The sequence below is a fragment of the Nansenia antarctica genome (genome assembly GCF_963989245.1).
Source record: "Nansenia antarctica genome assembly, chromosome: 1".
NCBI classification, from domain to species: Eukaryota; Metazoa; Chordata; class Actinopteri; order Argentiniformes; family Microstomatidae; genus Nansenia; species Nansenia antarctica.
In genome coordinates, this window is record NC_137674.1 from 53,866,736 (window position 1) to 53,881,735 (window position 15,000).

General features: G+C 47.9%; 1 protein-coding gene across 1 annotated transcript in view; it reads left to right on the top strand.

Annotated features, from left to right (window-relative positions):
• The window catches only part of LOC308160061 (intersectin-2-like), a 54,957-nt gene that overhangs the window by 5,290 nt on the left and 34,667 nt on the right, over positions 1-15,000 (top strand). Inside the window, exons 2-7 of the mRNA XM_080533923.1 lie at positions 351-417; positions 7,730-7,822; positions 8,019-8,082; positions 9,612-9,775; positions 10,183-10,374; positions 13,267-13,360. Coding sequence (XP_080390049.1) covers positions 411-417; positions 7,730-7,822; positions 8,019-8,082; positions 9,612-9,775; positions 10,183-10,374; positions 13,267-13,360 — 614 coding nt within the window. The 5' untranslated portion in view covers positions 351-410. The remainder of the gene's footprint in view (positions 1-350; positions 418-7,729; positions 7,823-8,018; positions 8,083-9,611; positions 9,776-10,182; positions 10,375-13,266; positions 13,361-15,000) is intronic.

Consider the following 15,000-nt stretch of genomic DNA (forward strand, 5'->3'; position numbering starts at 1 on the left):
ACCCCCTCCTCCTTCTACTCTACCCTAATCTCTCTCTCTGTCATTTTGTCCCCCGTCTCTCCCCCTCCTTGCTCTCTATTTCTCCTCCTCCTCTTCTCCCTCCTCGCTATCTATTTCTCCTCCTCTTCTCCACCTCCCTCCCTCGTTTTTGGTAGTAAGCCCCTCTCTTTCTGCCCTCTTTGCATTGATAATAGGAAGATGTGATTCTCGCCCTCTCTCTCACACTCTCTCCCTCTCCCTCCTCGCTGTTTTCCTTGCACACATACTCACACTCCTCTCTCTCTCTCTCTCTCTCTCTCTCTCTCTCTCTCTCTCTCTCTCTCTCTCTCTCTCTCTCTCTCTCTCTGCAGATGTCTGTGAGCTAGCCAGCTGAGAGGACCTCCCTCTGCCTGCACTCCCCACCTGCAGCCATGAATGGTAAGACCACAGCTCTGTGTGACTGTGTGTGTGTGTGTGTGTCTGTGTCCGTGTGTGTGTGAGTGATCAACCCGTGTGTTCATACGCTCTGTGTGTGTGTGTGTGTGTGTGTGTGTGTGTGTGTGTGTGTGTGTGTGTGTGTGTGTGTGATCAACCCGTCTGCGCATGTGCTCTTGATGTGTGTGTCTTTGTGCTGCCCAGAGCTGTCTCTCCCAGTAGGAAATGAACAAGGATGTTATGACCGAGATGGATGGCAAGATAGTGGGAGAGAAGGAGAGAGGGAGAGAGGGAGAGACAGATCAACCGATAGTTCTGCTGTTGTGTGTTGGAATCCAATTTCTGTCTCAGCGCTCTCTTGCACTCCAGGGCACAAAGTACACACACACACACACACACACACACACACACACACACACACACACACACACACACTCACACACACTCACCAAACAGAAACACACACACACACACATACCAAATACAGACACAAACACACACACACACACACACACACACACACAGACACACAAACACGTGTGTATGTGTGTGTGTGTGTGTGTGTGTGTGTGTGTGTGTGCGGCCGCTGGCCATTAACAGTGCAGTGCAGTGAAGATGGGCTTCTTTCATTCGCATCTGTTCTCTGTGGTGTGTTAATGAAATATTGATCGAGTAGTAAAGCAAAGCTTCAGACTCCATCGAACCAAGAGAAGAGACCATAACTTTGATCTGACTCTCTCGACTCCTCCAAGATGACCTTATTGAAGTTTGTATGTCCAAGAATCACTTGTTGTGTGTGTGTGTGTATGTATGTGTGTGTGTGTGTGTGTGTGTGTGTGTGTGTGTGTGTGTGTGTGTGTGTAAGTAAGGGTAGGCTACTTCTTGTAAAAAAATGTACAATGCTATGACTGCGGTTTATGCTACAGCATATATCTAGCTCAGTTGATTTGGGGTTGAAGACGAGTTGGTGTCTGTCTGTCTGTCTGTCTGAGTCTGAGTCTGAGTCTGAGTCTGAGTCTGAGTCTGAGTCTGAGTCTGAGTCTGAGTCTGAGTCTGAGTCTGAGTCTGAGTCTGAGTCTGAGTCTGTGTACGTGCATGCATAATGTCCAGCTCCAGAGCCCCTAACATCCCAGAACTCATAAGCTGAAGTTGTTTCGTTCCTAACATAGGTGGACACCATCGCTTCAGCATTTGACACTGGCCAGTGGCAACTAAAACTAAACTTCTTTTTAAAATGATTTTTTTAATGGTTCTTTTTTGAGTGGGGCGGGCCCACTATTTTCTTTTTTTTAGAGATAGTGAAGATAGACAGGAAAGTAAGGAAGATTAGAACCCATGCCAACATGGGCGTATGTGTGCACTGTAGGTCATGGTGCTAGACCACTGGATCACCCCAGGCCACGGTGCTAGGCCACTGGACCACCCCAGGCCATGATGCTAGACCACTGGACCACCCCAGGCCACGGTGCTAGACCACTGGACCACCCCAGGCCACGGTGCTAGACCACTGGACCACCCCAGGCCACGGTGCTAGACCACTGGACCACCCCAGGCCACGGTGCTAGACCACTGGACCACCCCAGACCGCTGTGCTAGACCACTGGACCACCCTCGGCTGCGATGCTAGACCACTGGACCACCCCAGGCCACGTTAAAGCTAGACCACTGGACCACCCCAGGCCACGTTAAAGCTAGACCTGTGCCAGGATACGTTCCTAGAGGCAGCTGCGTGACGACGTGATTACCGCCCATCTAATCCGTTAGCTCCCCAGCGCCTGGATCATATCCTGCTCGGTGGCGAGCTTGTTTGATGTGTAAATAGTGCAGGATGCAGCCGTACACTTCTCCTCCCCTCTGCTCCTGAGAGACCTTCTCCTACCCTCTGCTCCTGAGAGACATTCTCCACCCCTCTGCTCCTGAGAGACATTCTCCACCCCTCTGCTCCTGAGAGAGATGGGTTTGGGACCTGGGTTTTTGTCGGGCAGAGTCTCCTAGACTACAACCTGCGGGAGCAGGGAGTATGGAAACCCTGCAGCCTCTGAAGCAAACCTGTGTGTTGTATTGTTGTTATAGAAGCCCTGTGTTGTTGTTATAGAAGCCCTGTGTTGTTGTTGTTATAGAAGCCCTGTGTTGTTGTTATAGAAGCCCTGTGTTGTTGTTATAGAAGCCCTGTGTTGTTGTTATAGAAGCCCTGTGTTGTTGTTATAGAAGCCCTGTGTTGTTGTTGTTATAGAAGCCCTGTGTTGTTGTTGTTATAGAAGCCCTGTGTTGTTGTTATAGAAGCCCTGTGTTGTTGTTGTTATAGAAGCCCTGTGTTGTTGTTGTTGTTATAGAAGCCCTGTGTTGTGGTTATAGAAGCCCTGTGTTGTTGTTGTTATAGAAGCCCTGTGTTGTTGTTGTTGTTATAGAAGCCCTGTGTTGTTGTTATAGAGCCCCTGTGTTGTGGTTATAGAGCCCCTGTGTTGTTGTTATAGAAGCCCTGTGTTGTTGTTATAGAACCCCTGTGTTGTTGTTATAGAAGCCCTGTGTTGTTGTTATAGAAGCCCTGTGTTGTTGTTATAGAAGCCCTGTGTTGTTATAGAAGCCCTGTGTTGTTGTTATAGAAGCCCTGTGTTGTTATAGAAGCCCTGTGTTGTTGTTATAGAAGCCCTGTGTTGTTGTTATAGAAGCCCTGTGTTGTTGTTATAGAAGCCCTGTGTTGTTGTTATAGAAGCCCTGTGTTGTTATAGAAGCCCTGTGTTGTTGTTATAGAAGCCCTGTGTTGTTATAGAAGCCCTGTGTTGTTGTTATAGAACCCTTGTGTTGTTGTTATAGAACCCTTGTGTTGTTGTTATAGAACCCTGTGTTGTTGTTATAGAAGCCCTGTGTTGTTATAGAAGCCCTGTGTTGTGGTTATAGAGCCCCTGTGTTGTTGTTATAGAACCCCTGTGTTGTTGTTATAGAAGCCCTGTGTTGTTGTTATAGAACCCTTGTGTTGTTGTTATAGAAGCCCTGTGTTGTTGTTATAGAAGCCCTGTGTTGTTATAGAAGCCCTGTGTTGTTGTTATAGAAGCCCTGTGTTGTTGTTATAGAACCCCTGTGTTGTTGTTATAGAACCCCTGTTTTGTTGTTATAGAACCCCTGTGTTGTTGTTATAGAACCCCTGTGTTGTTGTTATAGAACCCCTGTGTTGTTGTTATAGAACCCCTGTGTTGTTGTTATAGAACCCCTGTGTTGTTGTTATAGAACCCCTGTGTTGTTGTTATAGAAGCCCTGTGTTGTTGTTATAGAAGCCCTTTGTTGTTGTTATAGAAGCCCTGTGTTGTTGTTGTTGTTATAGAAGCCCTGTGTTGTTGTTATAGAAGCCCTTTGTTGTTGTTATAGAAGCCCTGTGTTGTTGTTGTTGTTATAGAAGCCCTGTGTTGTTGTTATAGAAGCCCTTTGTTGTTGTTATAGAAGCCCTGTGTTGTTGTTGTTGTTATAGAACCCCTGTGTTGTTGTTATAGAAGCCCTTTGTTGTTGTTATAGAAGCCCTGTGTTGTTGTTGTTGTTGTTATAGAAGCCCTGTGTTGTTGTTATAGAACCCCTGTGTTGTTGTTATAGAACCCCTGTGTTGTTGTTGTTGGTGTTGTTGTTGGTGGTGTTGTTGTTGGTGGTGTTGTTGGTGTAGAAGCACTGTTATTATAGAAGCCCTGATCGCATTGGAACTCCTGTGTCGTTCATTAAGGCTGCTTTCGCAAATTCGCCAGAGCGCACTGGATTCAACGTCATAATGGGACCAAGTCATTAGATTGGACAAGAGGCAGTCACGTGGACGCTCCGGCGCTCTCAGAGCGAATTTACGAACACGCCCTAAGAACCTGAAGGTGTTCCGTGTGGAACCCATCATATTCTGTTGGTGAAAGATCAGGCTGGAATTCAACTTGTGGGTTGTGAGTCTTGCTGCCTGCTGCCATTGGCCATATTCTCCTCAGCGTGACCTATCGCTAATGAGTGGGGGTTCTATCGCCCTTCATTAGGTCTCTGAGGGCCTCGCACCGAACAGTCACGTGGAACCAATGGAGTGTCTCTCTCTCTCCACCCACAGGAGACTCCTCCTCCGCTTCCTTGGCGGCGCGCTGCACGCTAAGAGGCTTTTCTGAGGCTCATTCACTGGGTTAGCATGCTGTGGTCACCGGTACGCCCAATATAGCCACAGTGCTGAGAAGGCAGCCATGGAGAGCCCTCCCTCTGGTGCTGTCCCAAATACTCATCACTGTCCAGGCCCCCCCCCTCCCCCCCTCCTCTAGCTAGCTCCTCTGCTCCTCCAGCTAGCTCCTCTGCTCCTCCAGCTAGCTCCTCTCCTCCTCCAGCTAGCTCCTCTCCTCCTCCAGCTAGCTCCCCCCCTCCTCCAGCTAGCTCCTCTCCTCCTCCACCTAGCTCCTCTCCTCCTCCAGCTAGCTCCTCTCCTCCACCGGCGACTAACGGAGGCATGTAAAAGAGACCTGACACACCGTTGAAAACGACTCAAATCCCGAATCGCCCTTGATTAATCACATTCACACACATTTGCCCTCGTTTTTCTTTTTTTTCTCTACAAGCTGGGGGTTTTCTGCTGACGGGGCTTAAAGTGGGGAGGGGGAGGAGGAGAGAACGCTGTGAGTTGCTGTTCCCATGTCTGAGGGGAAAAACGTCTACCTGAACAGGTGTTACCATGCCGATAGGGGGGAGGTGGGAGGAGTCCGTGGAGGAGTTTGGGGATGAGGGGGCGGGGGCGGGGGGAGGGGAGTAATACCAAACAAAAGCTTTGAGGTGAACAGCTGTCCATGACAGCAGTGTTTGTATATGAAACAGGTGACCTTGCAGATATGTATGTGATAGGTGGACTTAAAGTAGGGAGGATGGGGGGGAGGCATGGTGGGGGGGGGACATGGCGGGGCATGTCTTATATTTTCATGAAGGGTCAGGGAGAAAAGAGTTCATGGGTCAACATAACTCTGTATTACACACACACACACACACAAGCACACACACACACACACACACACACACACACACACACACACACACAGGCTCCCCTTTTCACTCTTACTTTCCTCCACTCTAAAAAGAGAGAAACTAATGTAGGTTTGATAGAGTGCCTGCAGTGTGTCCTCAGTGTTAGTGCCACTGTACGCTTGGCGTCAGCTTTCTCCTCAACTACCTACTGTACTCCACTCCAATTCTGTTGTACCGCACTTTCTAGGGCGTGCATGTGTGTGTGTGTGTTTGTGTGTGTGTGTGTATGTGTGTGTGTGTGTGTGTGTGCTTGTGTGTGCGTGTGTCTGTCTGTTCTATTTACAGTATGTTCTTTTGCAGGCTCTTGGGCCCATTATGTCATTCCTCGTGTGTGTGTGTGTGTGTGTGTGTGTGTGTGTGTGTGTGTGTGTGTATGTGTGTGTGTAAGAGAGAGAGAGAGGGAGAGAGAGAGGGAGAGAGAGAGAAAGGGTACGCGCGCGCCTGTGGTCAACGGAGGCTGCCTGGGTGTTTTGGTTAGTGTGAGGCAGGAAGTTCCATCAGTAGGAGAGTGGTATTTCCTGTCGGTGGTGAATAAATCAGTACGGTCTGCAAAAAGCCCTGAAAATAGACCTCATGGATTACTCTTGTCTGAATCCATCACATCTGCCTCTTCCTGACTTCCTCATTTCCATTACTCCTGTCTGAGTCCAACCAAAACAGTGGACTTAGAGGCTTTACACATGACAGAACCGACCTGGACCATTCTGTGCTGGCTCTTGGTAGACAACAAGCTGTAACCAGGCCAAACCCTAGCCTAGCCTAGCCTAGCTCAGCTCAGCTTGGCTCTTTAGTGTGAATTTCGGTTTACCGTATGAATAGGGGCCCAGTGTTTTTCCTGATCAGGTGACCTTACCAGGGACAGCTAGCTATAGGCTCCAACTAGGGCCCAAAGTTTTTCCTGTCCTGGCCACGTGAGCAGAAAAGGCACCATGCCCTGCTTATGAAACACTCTGATTTTATTTCAGCAGGTCTGCACTCCGACGACCACGTTTTTTAATTAAGTAATTTTAATTAATTTGACTTCATATGAAGCGTAATGGAGAATAGATTATGGATTCCAAAGCTAATATATTCCTTCTTCTCCTCTCTCTGAAGAATCAAGCAATCAAATGTTCCCCACAACAAAGCAGATTTAATTCATATTTAATTCGCGGCCAACCGTGAAGTTCTATGGGAGACTCCCTCGCTGGGAGAAGCTGACCAGGCGCTTTTACACATTGATTATTCTATGACTGTTGAACAGAGGAATTTATCTGGACCTTTTTTCATTTCTGGTTGGAATGGGGTGGAATGGGGTGACACACAGGCTGGTTGAGGAGCCCTAGAAGTAGTGGTCTTGTTTCAGTGTTCTAGAAGTAGTCTTCTTGTTTCAGTGTTGTAGAGGTAGTGGTCTTGTTTCAGTGTTGTAGAGGTAGTGGTCTTGTTCCAGTGTTGTAGAGGTAGTGGTCTTGTTCCAGTGTTGTAGAGGTAGTGGTCTTGTTCCAGTGTTGTAGAGGTAGTGGTCTTGTTTCAGTGTTGTAGAAGTAGTAGTCTTGTTTCAGTGTTGTAGAAGTAGTGGTCTTGTTCCAGTGTTGTAGAGGTAGTGGTCTTGTTTCAGTGTTGTAGAAGTAGTAGTCTTGTTTCAGTGTTGTAGAAGTAGTGGTCTTGTTCCAGTGTTGTAGAGGTAGTGTTCTTGTTCCAGTGTTGTAGAGGTAGTGGTCTTGTTTCAGTGTTGTAGAGGTAGTGGTCTTGTTTCAGTGTTGTAGTCCAGTCCTGCCCTGTGTTGATGTCTCAGTGTTTATAGAGGTGCCCGTGTTTGTCATACGAATCCTGAATCATCACTGGTGTATCCAGTTTGTCCAGTTTTATTCATTTCTCTCTCTCCCTCTCTCTCACTCTCTCTACCTCTCTGTCTCACTCCCCCCTTTTTCTGTCTCACTCCCCCCTCTTCGCTCTCTCCTCTTCTATCTCTATATCTATATATATTTCTCTCTTTCTCTCCTCTTCCTCTCTCTCAACCCTTTCTCCTTCTCTCTCTCCCCCCCTCTCTCTCTGTCTCTCTCTCTCCTCTTCTATCTCTTTATTTCTCTCTATATATTTCTCTCTTTCTCTCCTCTTTCTCTCTCTCACCCCTTTCTCATTCTCTCTCTCCTCTTTGCTCTCTCCTCTCTCTTTGCTCTCTCCATCTCTTTATCACTATATATATTTCTCTCTTCCTCTCCTCTTCCTCTCTCACTCTCTCTCACCCCTTTCTCATTCTCTCTCTCTCTCTCTCTCTCTCTCTCTCTCTCTCTCTCTCTCTCTCTCTCTCTCTCTCTAGGTGGAGTCAGTATGTGGGCCATCACTCCGGAGGAGAGGGGAAAGCATGATAAACAGTTTGACTCCCTCTCACCCATCCTTGGCTATGTGTCAGGTAAGTCCCCATACTGTGTGTGTGTGTGTGTGTGTGTGTGTGTGTGTGTGAGAGAGAGAGAGTGTGTGAGTGTGTGTGTGTGTGTGTGTGTGTGTGTGTGTGTGTGTGCGCACGCAGATGCGTGCGTTTGTGTGTGTGTGCGCTCAACTTTGTCTGCACATCAGAATTAAATCCATACCACGTTTTGTCCCTTTAGGAGAACAGGCCCGGAGGTTCTTCCTCCAGTCCGGCCTGCCTCCTCCGATCCTGGCCGAAATCTGGTGAGGAGACACGACCACATCACTCATAGAGACCCATGTACACGACCACATCACTCATAAAGACCAATGTACATGACCACATCACCCATAGAGACCAATGTACATGACCACATCACCCATAGAGACCCATGTACATGACCACATCACCCATAGAGACCCATGTACATGACCACATCACCCATAGAGACCCATGTACATGACCACATCACCCATAGAGACCCATACACACTCACTGAACACTTTATTAGGAACACTACTAATACTGGGTAGGGCCTCCCTTTGCTCTCAAAACAGCCTCAATTCCTGGCATTGATTCTACAAGATGTTGGAAATATTCCTTTGAGATTTTGGTCCATGATGACATGATTGCATCACGCAATTCCTGCAGATTTTTCAGGAGCACGTTCAAGCTGAGAATCATCCCATTCTACCACTCGTTCTCATGTTCATGAAACCGGTTTGAGACAAGTTTTGCTTTGTGACATGGTGCTTTATCATGCTGGAATGAGAAGATGGGTACATTGTGGCCATGAAGGGATGCACATAGTCAGCAACAATACTCAGGCTGTGGCATTCAGGCGATGATTGATTGGTATTAACAGGCCCAAGGTGTGCCAAGAAAACATTCCCCACACCATTACACCACCAGAATGAATGAGAAGGTGTACAGTGTACAAGTGTTCAGTGAGTGTGCATCATATCACTGCTACGGGTTCAGTCATCTGAATAAGTGGTACTCAACCCTGCTCCTGAAGAACCACAGGGGGTCCAGGTTTTGGTCTGGCCCGGTGCTGCAATATCTATCACCTGATACTGACCAAATCAACTCAATCGTAAAAGAAAAACAAAAAAACTGTGATGATCTGAATCAGGTGTGTGTCCGGGCTGGGCTGGAGCAAAAGCCTGCAACGCTGCAGCTCTCTCCCAGGACTAGGACCAGGAGGAGGAGGAGGAGGAGGAGGAGGAGGAGGGGGGAGGAGGGGGGAGGAGGGGGGAAGGCCGGTGGTCTAAAGGAACAGCCAGTGAGAGTGAACGTCACAAACACAACACCGGGTTTGTCTTGAGAGGAGGGAGAGCAAAAAGACCCCCCCACACCTCCCCATCCCCATGGCGAACTTCCTGTTGAGCCCTAACTTCCTGTCCAGACTCCAGCCGCACCCTGGGCAGTGTAAACAAATGTTTTTAGACTGCTGCTGTGTGGTATGCGTGTGTGTGTGTGTGTGTGTGCCCGCCCTAGTACTGTAATTAGAGCAGTGCTGTGATCAGAGACCCTGCCCGCTGAAGGTTGTGGAATCTAAGATCCAGACAGTGTGGTGTGTGTGTGTGTGTGTGTGTGTGTGTGTGTGTGTGTGTGTGTGTGTGTGTGTGTGTGTGTGTGTGTGTAAGATCAGAATGTTCCTACGCCATCTGGCATATCACAAGACACTGATATGTGTGTCTCTGTTTGGAACCTACAGTACAGTGTTATAACCTCCTATTTCTCCCCATCCCTCTCCCTCCCCCACCACCCCCTCTCCCTCCCTCCCCAGGGCCCTGGCTGACATGGGGAGTGATGGGAAGATGGACAGGCTGGAGTTCTCCATCGCCATGAAGCTGATCAAGCTGAAGCTGCAGGGGCGGGGCCTCCCATCATCTCTACCAATCGTCATGACGCAGTTGCCCATCTCCACGATTACATCATCAACACGCTTCGGTACGGTATGACACCTCACTGGACTGAACCGTAGAAATAGAATGTCTCGATGGGACATGACGGTGGAGTGTGAGGTACAACACACACACACACACACACACACAACATCTAGTGGAGATACATCTTCCTGAAACACCTCCATTGAAACGGTACTTCTTCTTTAACCCTTTCTCGTCTCCTTCTCTCTCTCTTTCTCTCTCCCTCCCTCCCGCCCTCTCTCTCTTTCTTTCTCTCTCTTTCTCTCTCTCTTTCTCCTTCCCTCTCTCTCCCTCTCCCTCCCTCTCTCTCTCTCTCTCTCTCTCTCTCTCTCCTCTCTCCCTCTCTCCCTCTCTCTCTCTCTTTCTCTCTCTCTTTCCCTCCCCCTCCCCTCTCCCTCCCTCCCCCCTCTCTCTATGCTCTCCCTCTAGGAATGGGCTCCATGCCAAACCTGTCCATCGGCATGCCAACCATGTCCCTCCTGACCCCCATGCCCATCAACGCTACCGCACCCTCCATGGTGCCAACGCCAATGACCCTGCCCCTGATGCCCACCCTGGGCACCCCAGGGCTGCTCAACGGCAACGCCAACCTCCTCACCCCCTCCCCGGTGGCTCTATCAGGTACTACACGCCCATACAGGTTGTTGTCCCCCCCCCCCCCCACACACACACCACCTGCCAAGACCACTTCATAGATCTGATTGGATTATATATTCTACATATGGTAATAATACCCCCATATCTGTCCTCTGATTGGCTAGTGGAAATTGTAGCCGTATTGCTTAGCCCAGCGTTTCTCAACCTTTTTTCAGTCACGGCACCCTTCAAAAGTCGATAAAATCTCAAGGCACCCCAGTCTAAAATATAGCTATTCAAAAACGACACTGCATCACCCAGACAGCCCCACACACACACACACACACACACACACACACACACACACACACACACACACACACACACACACACACACACACACACACATACACACACACACTCAGCGGCTATTGATACAAATACAAGTTGTATTATTATTATTATTATTATTATTATTATTGAGAGAGAGAGGAGGGAGTGAAAGCGGCAAGTGTGCATCAAAGGCATCAGGCACGTAACCGTGCTGTATAAACATGACACAGTGACCGAACAAAAGTGGGAATTTATGGAACACATTCATTTTCATATTCCCACATTTGATTGGAAACACCTATCCAGTCCATTCAACGTAAACACCGGGGATGCAGAGTTATTAAGCCAGAAAATGCGTCTCTCTCTCCCGCTGCGCGCATGACCTTGTCTGGATGTATTGCATGAAAACGAAACCGTGCGTTATTTTCCGAACTTTCCAACCCTGCTTAGCTTCCGAAGTCGGACGAGAGAATAATGTCACCGATCATCCATATAGAACAACCACCTCCACACTCTGCCGGCGAGCGAGACTGCCCTGCCCGATCGGACCCTTTTTCGGGAGCGGGGAACATAGGACCCTTTTAGATGTCATTGATTTGCCTTCCAATTGTACAGTCAGACAGCGGGACCTTTGCTATTTCTTTTGCAGCTTGTGGGCCTAGCATTTTATTAACTATTGCTGTGCATGCTGGCAATATTACGGACTCGGCTATAGTGTGTGGCTTCTTCGCCTTAGCAACAATTTCGGCTACGAGGTAACTAGCCTCCAATGCTTTCTCTGAAACTTTGGCGCACTTCATCATTACCTGTTCTGGACAGCTATGCTTACTTTTCATCCGAACAAAATATTCAGCATCCTTGCTAGCTTGTGATGGATGATCTGTTGTCAGTTCGTCATGTTCCATGATTCTGCTTGTTTGCTTGTTCATTGCTCTCGAAATGTCTTTGACACACTGACCTTACGCTGAACCCGGTATTGACATTGTGACATGGGAAAGGGGCGTGCGAGACAGAATATAGAATAATTTGACGGCACCCCTGAAGACGCCAGGCGGCGCCCCAGTGTGCCGCGGCACCCCGGTTGAGAAACGCTGGCTTAGCCTATAACAATCCAGTTCTTGTCCGACCAATGGGAGGCCAGATGCTTTTCTTCTCATCTTCTTAAAGTCAGACACTTAGGTTATGCATCTCATTGACTCGGGGGTCAGTGGGAGTGTTTTGTATGCAGCAGGAGTGAAGGTGTGGAATCCATTTCTGTGAAGTGTGTGTATCTGTGTGATGGATTCAGCTCTGATGTACGCTGTAGCGGTGTGTAATTGATGAGTTACATTTTCCTGGGAGTGTGTGTGCGTGTGTGTATGCTTGTGTGTACGTGTGTGCTTGTGTATGCCTGTGTGTGTTTGTGTGTACGCGTGTACGTGTGTGTGTGTGTGTGTGTGTGTGTGTGTATGCCTGTGTGCGCGTGTGTACGCGTGTGTGCGCATATGCATACGTTTATGCATGTGTGTGTATGCCTGTGCGTGTACGTGTGTGTGTGTGTGTGTGTGTGTGTTTCTAGAGAGAGGCTCTGTGATAATGTGCTGTGATAAGGTGGTGGCAGTCATTGGCAGTCTGGTGTTGTGGCTGTCTGCACTGCTCACTATCACTTAGGACACAGAGATATTATCTCTCTCTCTCTCTCTATCTCTGTTTCTCTTTCTCTCTCTCGCTCTCTGTCTCTCTATCTCTGTCTCTCTCTACTCCTCCTTCTCTCTCTCTCTCTGTCTCTCTCTGTTTCTCTGTCTCTCGCTCTCTCTCTTTCTGTCTCTCTCTCTCTCCCCCTCTCTCTGTCTCTCCCTCTCTCTCTCTCTTTCTCAATCTCTGTTTCTTGATCTCTGTCTCTCTCCTCCTCCTCCTCCTCCTCCTCTCTCTCTCTCTCTCTTCTAGATCTCTGTTTCTCTCTCTGTCTCTCTCTCTCTCTCTCTCTCTCTCTCTCTCTCTCTCTCTCTCTCTCTCTCTCTCTCTCTCTCTCAATCTCTCTCTCTGGTGTTGGAGGGGTAGTGTTTTAGCCGTAGCTGAGGCCAGTAAGATAGTAACAGCATTGGGAGCTCCAGCGTCTGTGTCAATAACCTTGCTGCTGTTGCCTGTGTGTGTGTCTGTGTATGTGTGTGTGTGTGTGTGCGTGTGCGTGTGCGTGTGTGTGTGTGTGTGTGTGTGTGTGTGTGTCTCTCTACCTACAGGGAGATAAGAGATACAGTGCACACACATTCAAGGGCAGCCACACTGTACACACACACATGCACATGCACGTGCGCACACACACACACACACACACACACACACACATACACACACACACACACACACACACACACAGAACAAAAACATCTAGCACACAGTGGAACATGTAAAGCTGATACCATGGACACATAATATAGAATAAATGACATTATGCACACACACACACACACACACACAGTTTGTTTACCTCGCACAGTGTTCTTGAAACCACTGACTAAAGGTTGAACTTTAACCACAGACTGTTTCCCTCACCCCTTTCCCTCCCTCTACCCCTCCCTCCCTCCTCCTCTCTCTCTCTCCCTCCTCCTCTCTCTCTCTCTCCAGCGCTCCCTCTCTCAGGCTTCTCCTCTCCGATGGCGTTCTCTCCATCCACAGGGATGTCCAAGGCCAGCTCTCTCCTGGACCTGGGCTCCAGCAGGTAACCACCAGGAAGTGCATCACAGGACACACAGGAAGTGCCGTCAATACACAATAATATACAGGAAGTGACCGGTAATTCTCAGGAAGTCCTTGCCCATATCCTGGAAACTCCCTAAACATTTTATTTCTGAATTCCAGATCAACCCTGTAGATCAGAGAGGGTTGGATAGGTGTGAGTCATTTGCTAACTGCTACCTCATGTCTTCTGATAGGACCGGGTGTAAAGTTGGCCATATTGCCTATACTAATAATATAATGTATTATATAATATATATATATATATATATATATATAAATATATAAAACTTGAAAATATGACTTAAGCCATTATTTTAAGAAGGTGACAATAATATAATATAATATATAATCATAATATAATAATATACCCATCCAATCACTTGAGATCTAGAGGACAGGAGTGGCTAAGTGGGATACTTGGGACCAAAGTGTTCTATCAGGAAGAGTGGTGCAAATGAAGGTGTCCATTTCATTTTCTATTGGCCAACGCCAAATAGTCCCTTTACTTTATAACAGAGCGTGTTGAGATTTAGAACGGTTCAGGTCAGGGTTGTTTAGGGTAAAGATTAGGGTTGTTTAGGGTAAAGGTTAGGGTTGTTTAGGGTAAAGGTTAGGGTTGTTTAGAGTAAAGGTTAGGGTTGTTTAGGGTAAATGTTAGGGTTGTTTAGGGTAAAGGTTAGGGTTGTTTAGGGTAAAGGTTAGGGTTGTTGAGGGTAAGGCTCTTCCCCAGGACCCCGCTTAGAATCTCCCAAAGTGGGAATCAGCAATGGAAGGGTTTGGCTGATGATGTCATAACACACACCAGGAAGTAAACATGGAGCCAAGCGTTCCGAATCAGCCAGGAAGTGTGCTTGTTTACAGTTCCAACAACAAGCCTTGACAGACAACATCCTCAGGCTATGGGGTCAGAACTACGCACTGTAATACTGTCACAGTGGACGGGCAAAGTCTGATCAATGTTCTCTTCTACCGCATGACTTTTCTCACACAATCAACTAGCCATGTTTGGCTACAGTACTCACAGTACTCATGAGTGAAAGATTCATCAAATCAACTCTTTATCACTGTGTTACTCTCTAAGATATCACCTCGCCCTTGTTTGTATTGCCAGCAGGTTTGTGTGGGTGTGTGTGTGTGTGTGTGTGTGTGTGTGTGTGTGTCTGTGAGTCTGTGACAGGGACAGTATCAATAGAGGCACCAGTGTGATAGCCCTGTCCTTGTTACTGACTATCAGTCATGTTTAGAAGACAAACTGTTCCTGGTTTGGATGTCTTATTGTTTGCCTTAAGTCAGGTTCTTAGCAAGTAGTAATATGAAGAAAGCCACTGTGCACGCACACGCACGCACACACACACACACACACACACACACACACACACACACACACACACACACACACACACACATATACATACACTCTTCTCTATCTCTCATGCACACACACACACACACACACACACACACCCTTGGGCTGAGAGACCATTCCACACCCTGTCTCTCATTGTCTTGGTGAGCCTCTGTCACTCCCTGGGGAGTGGTGTGTGTGGTGTGTGTGTGGTGTGTGGGTTTCCACCACAGTGTTAATTTGCATTCTTGTGAAATGAACAACATCAGTCTGCT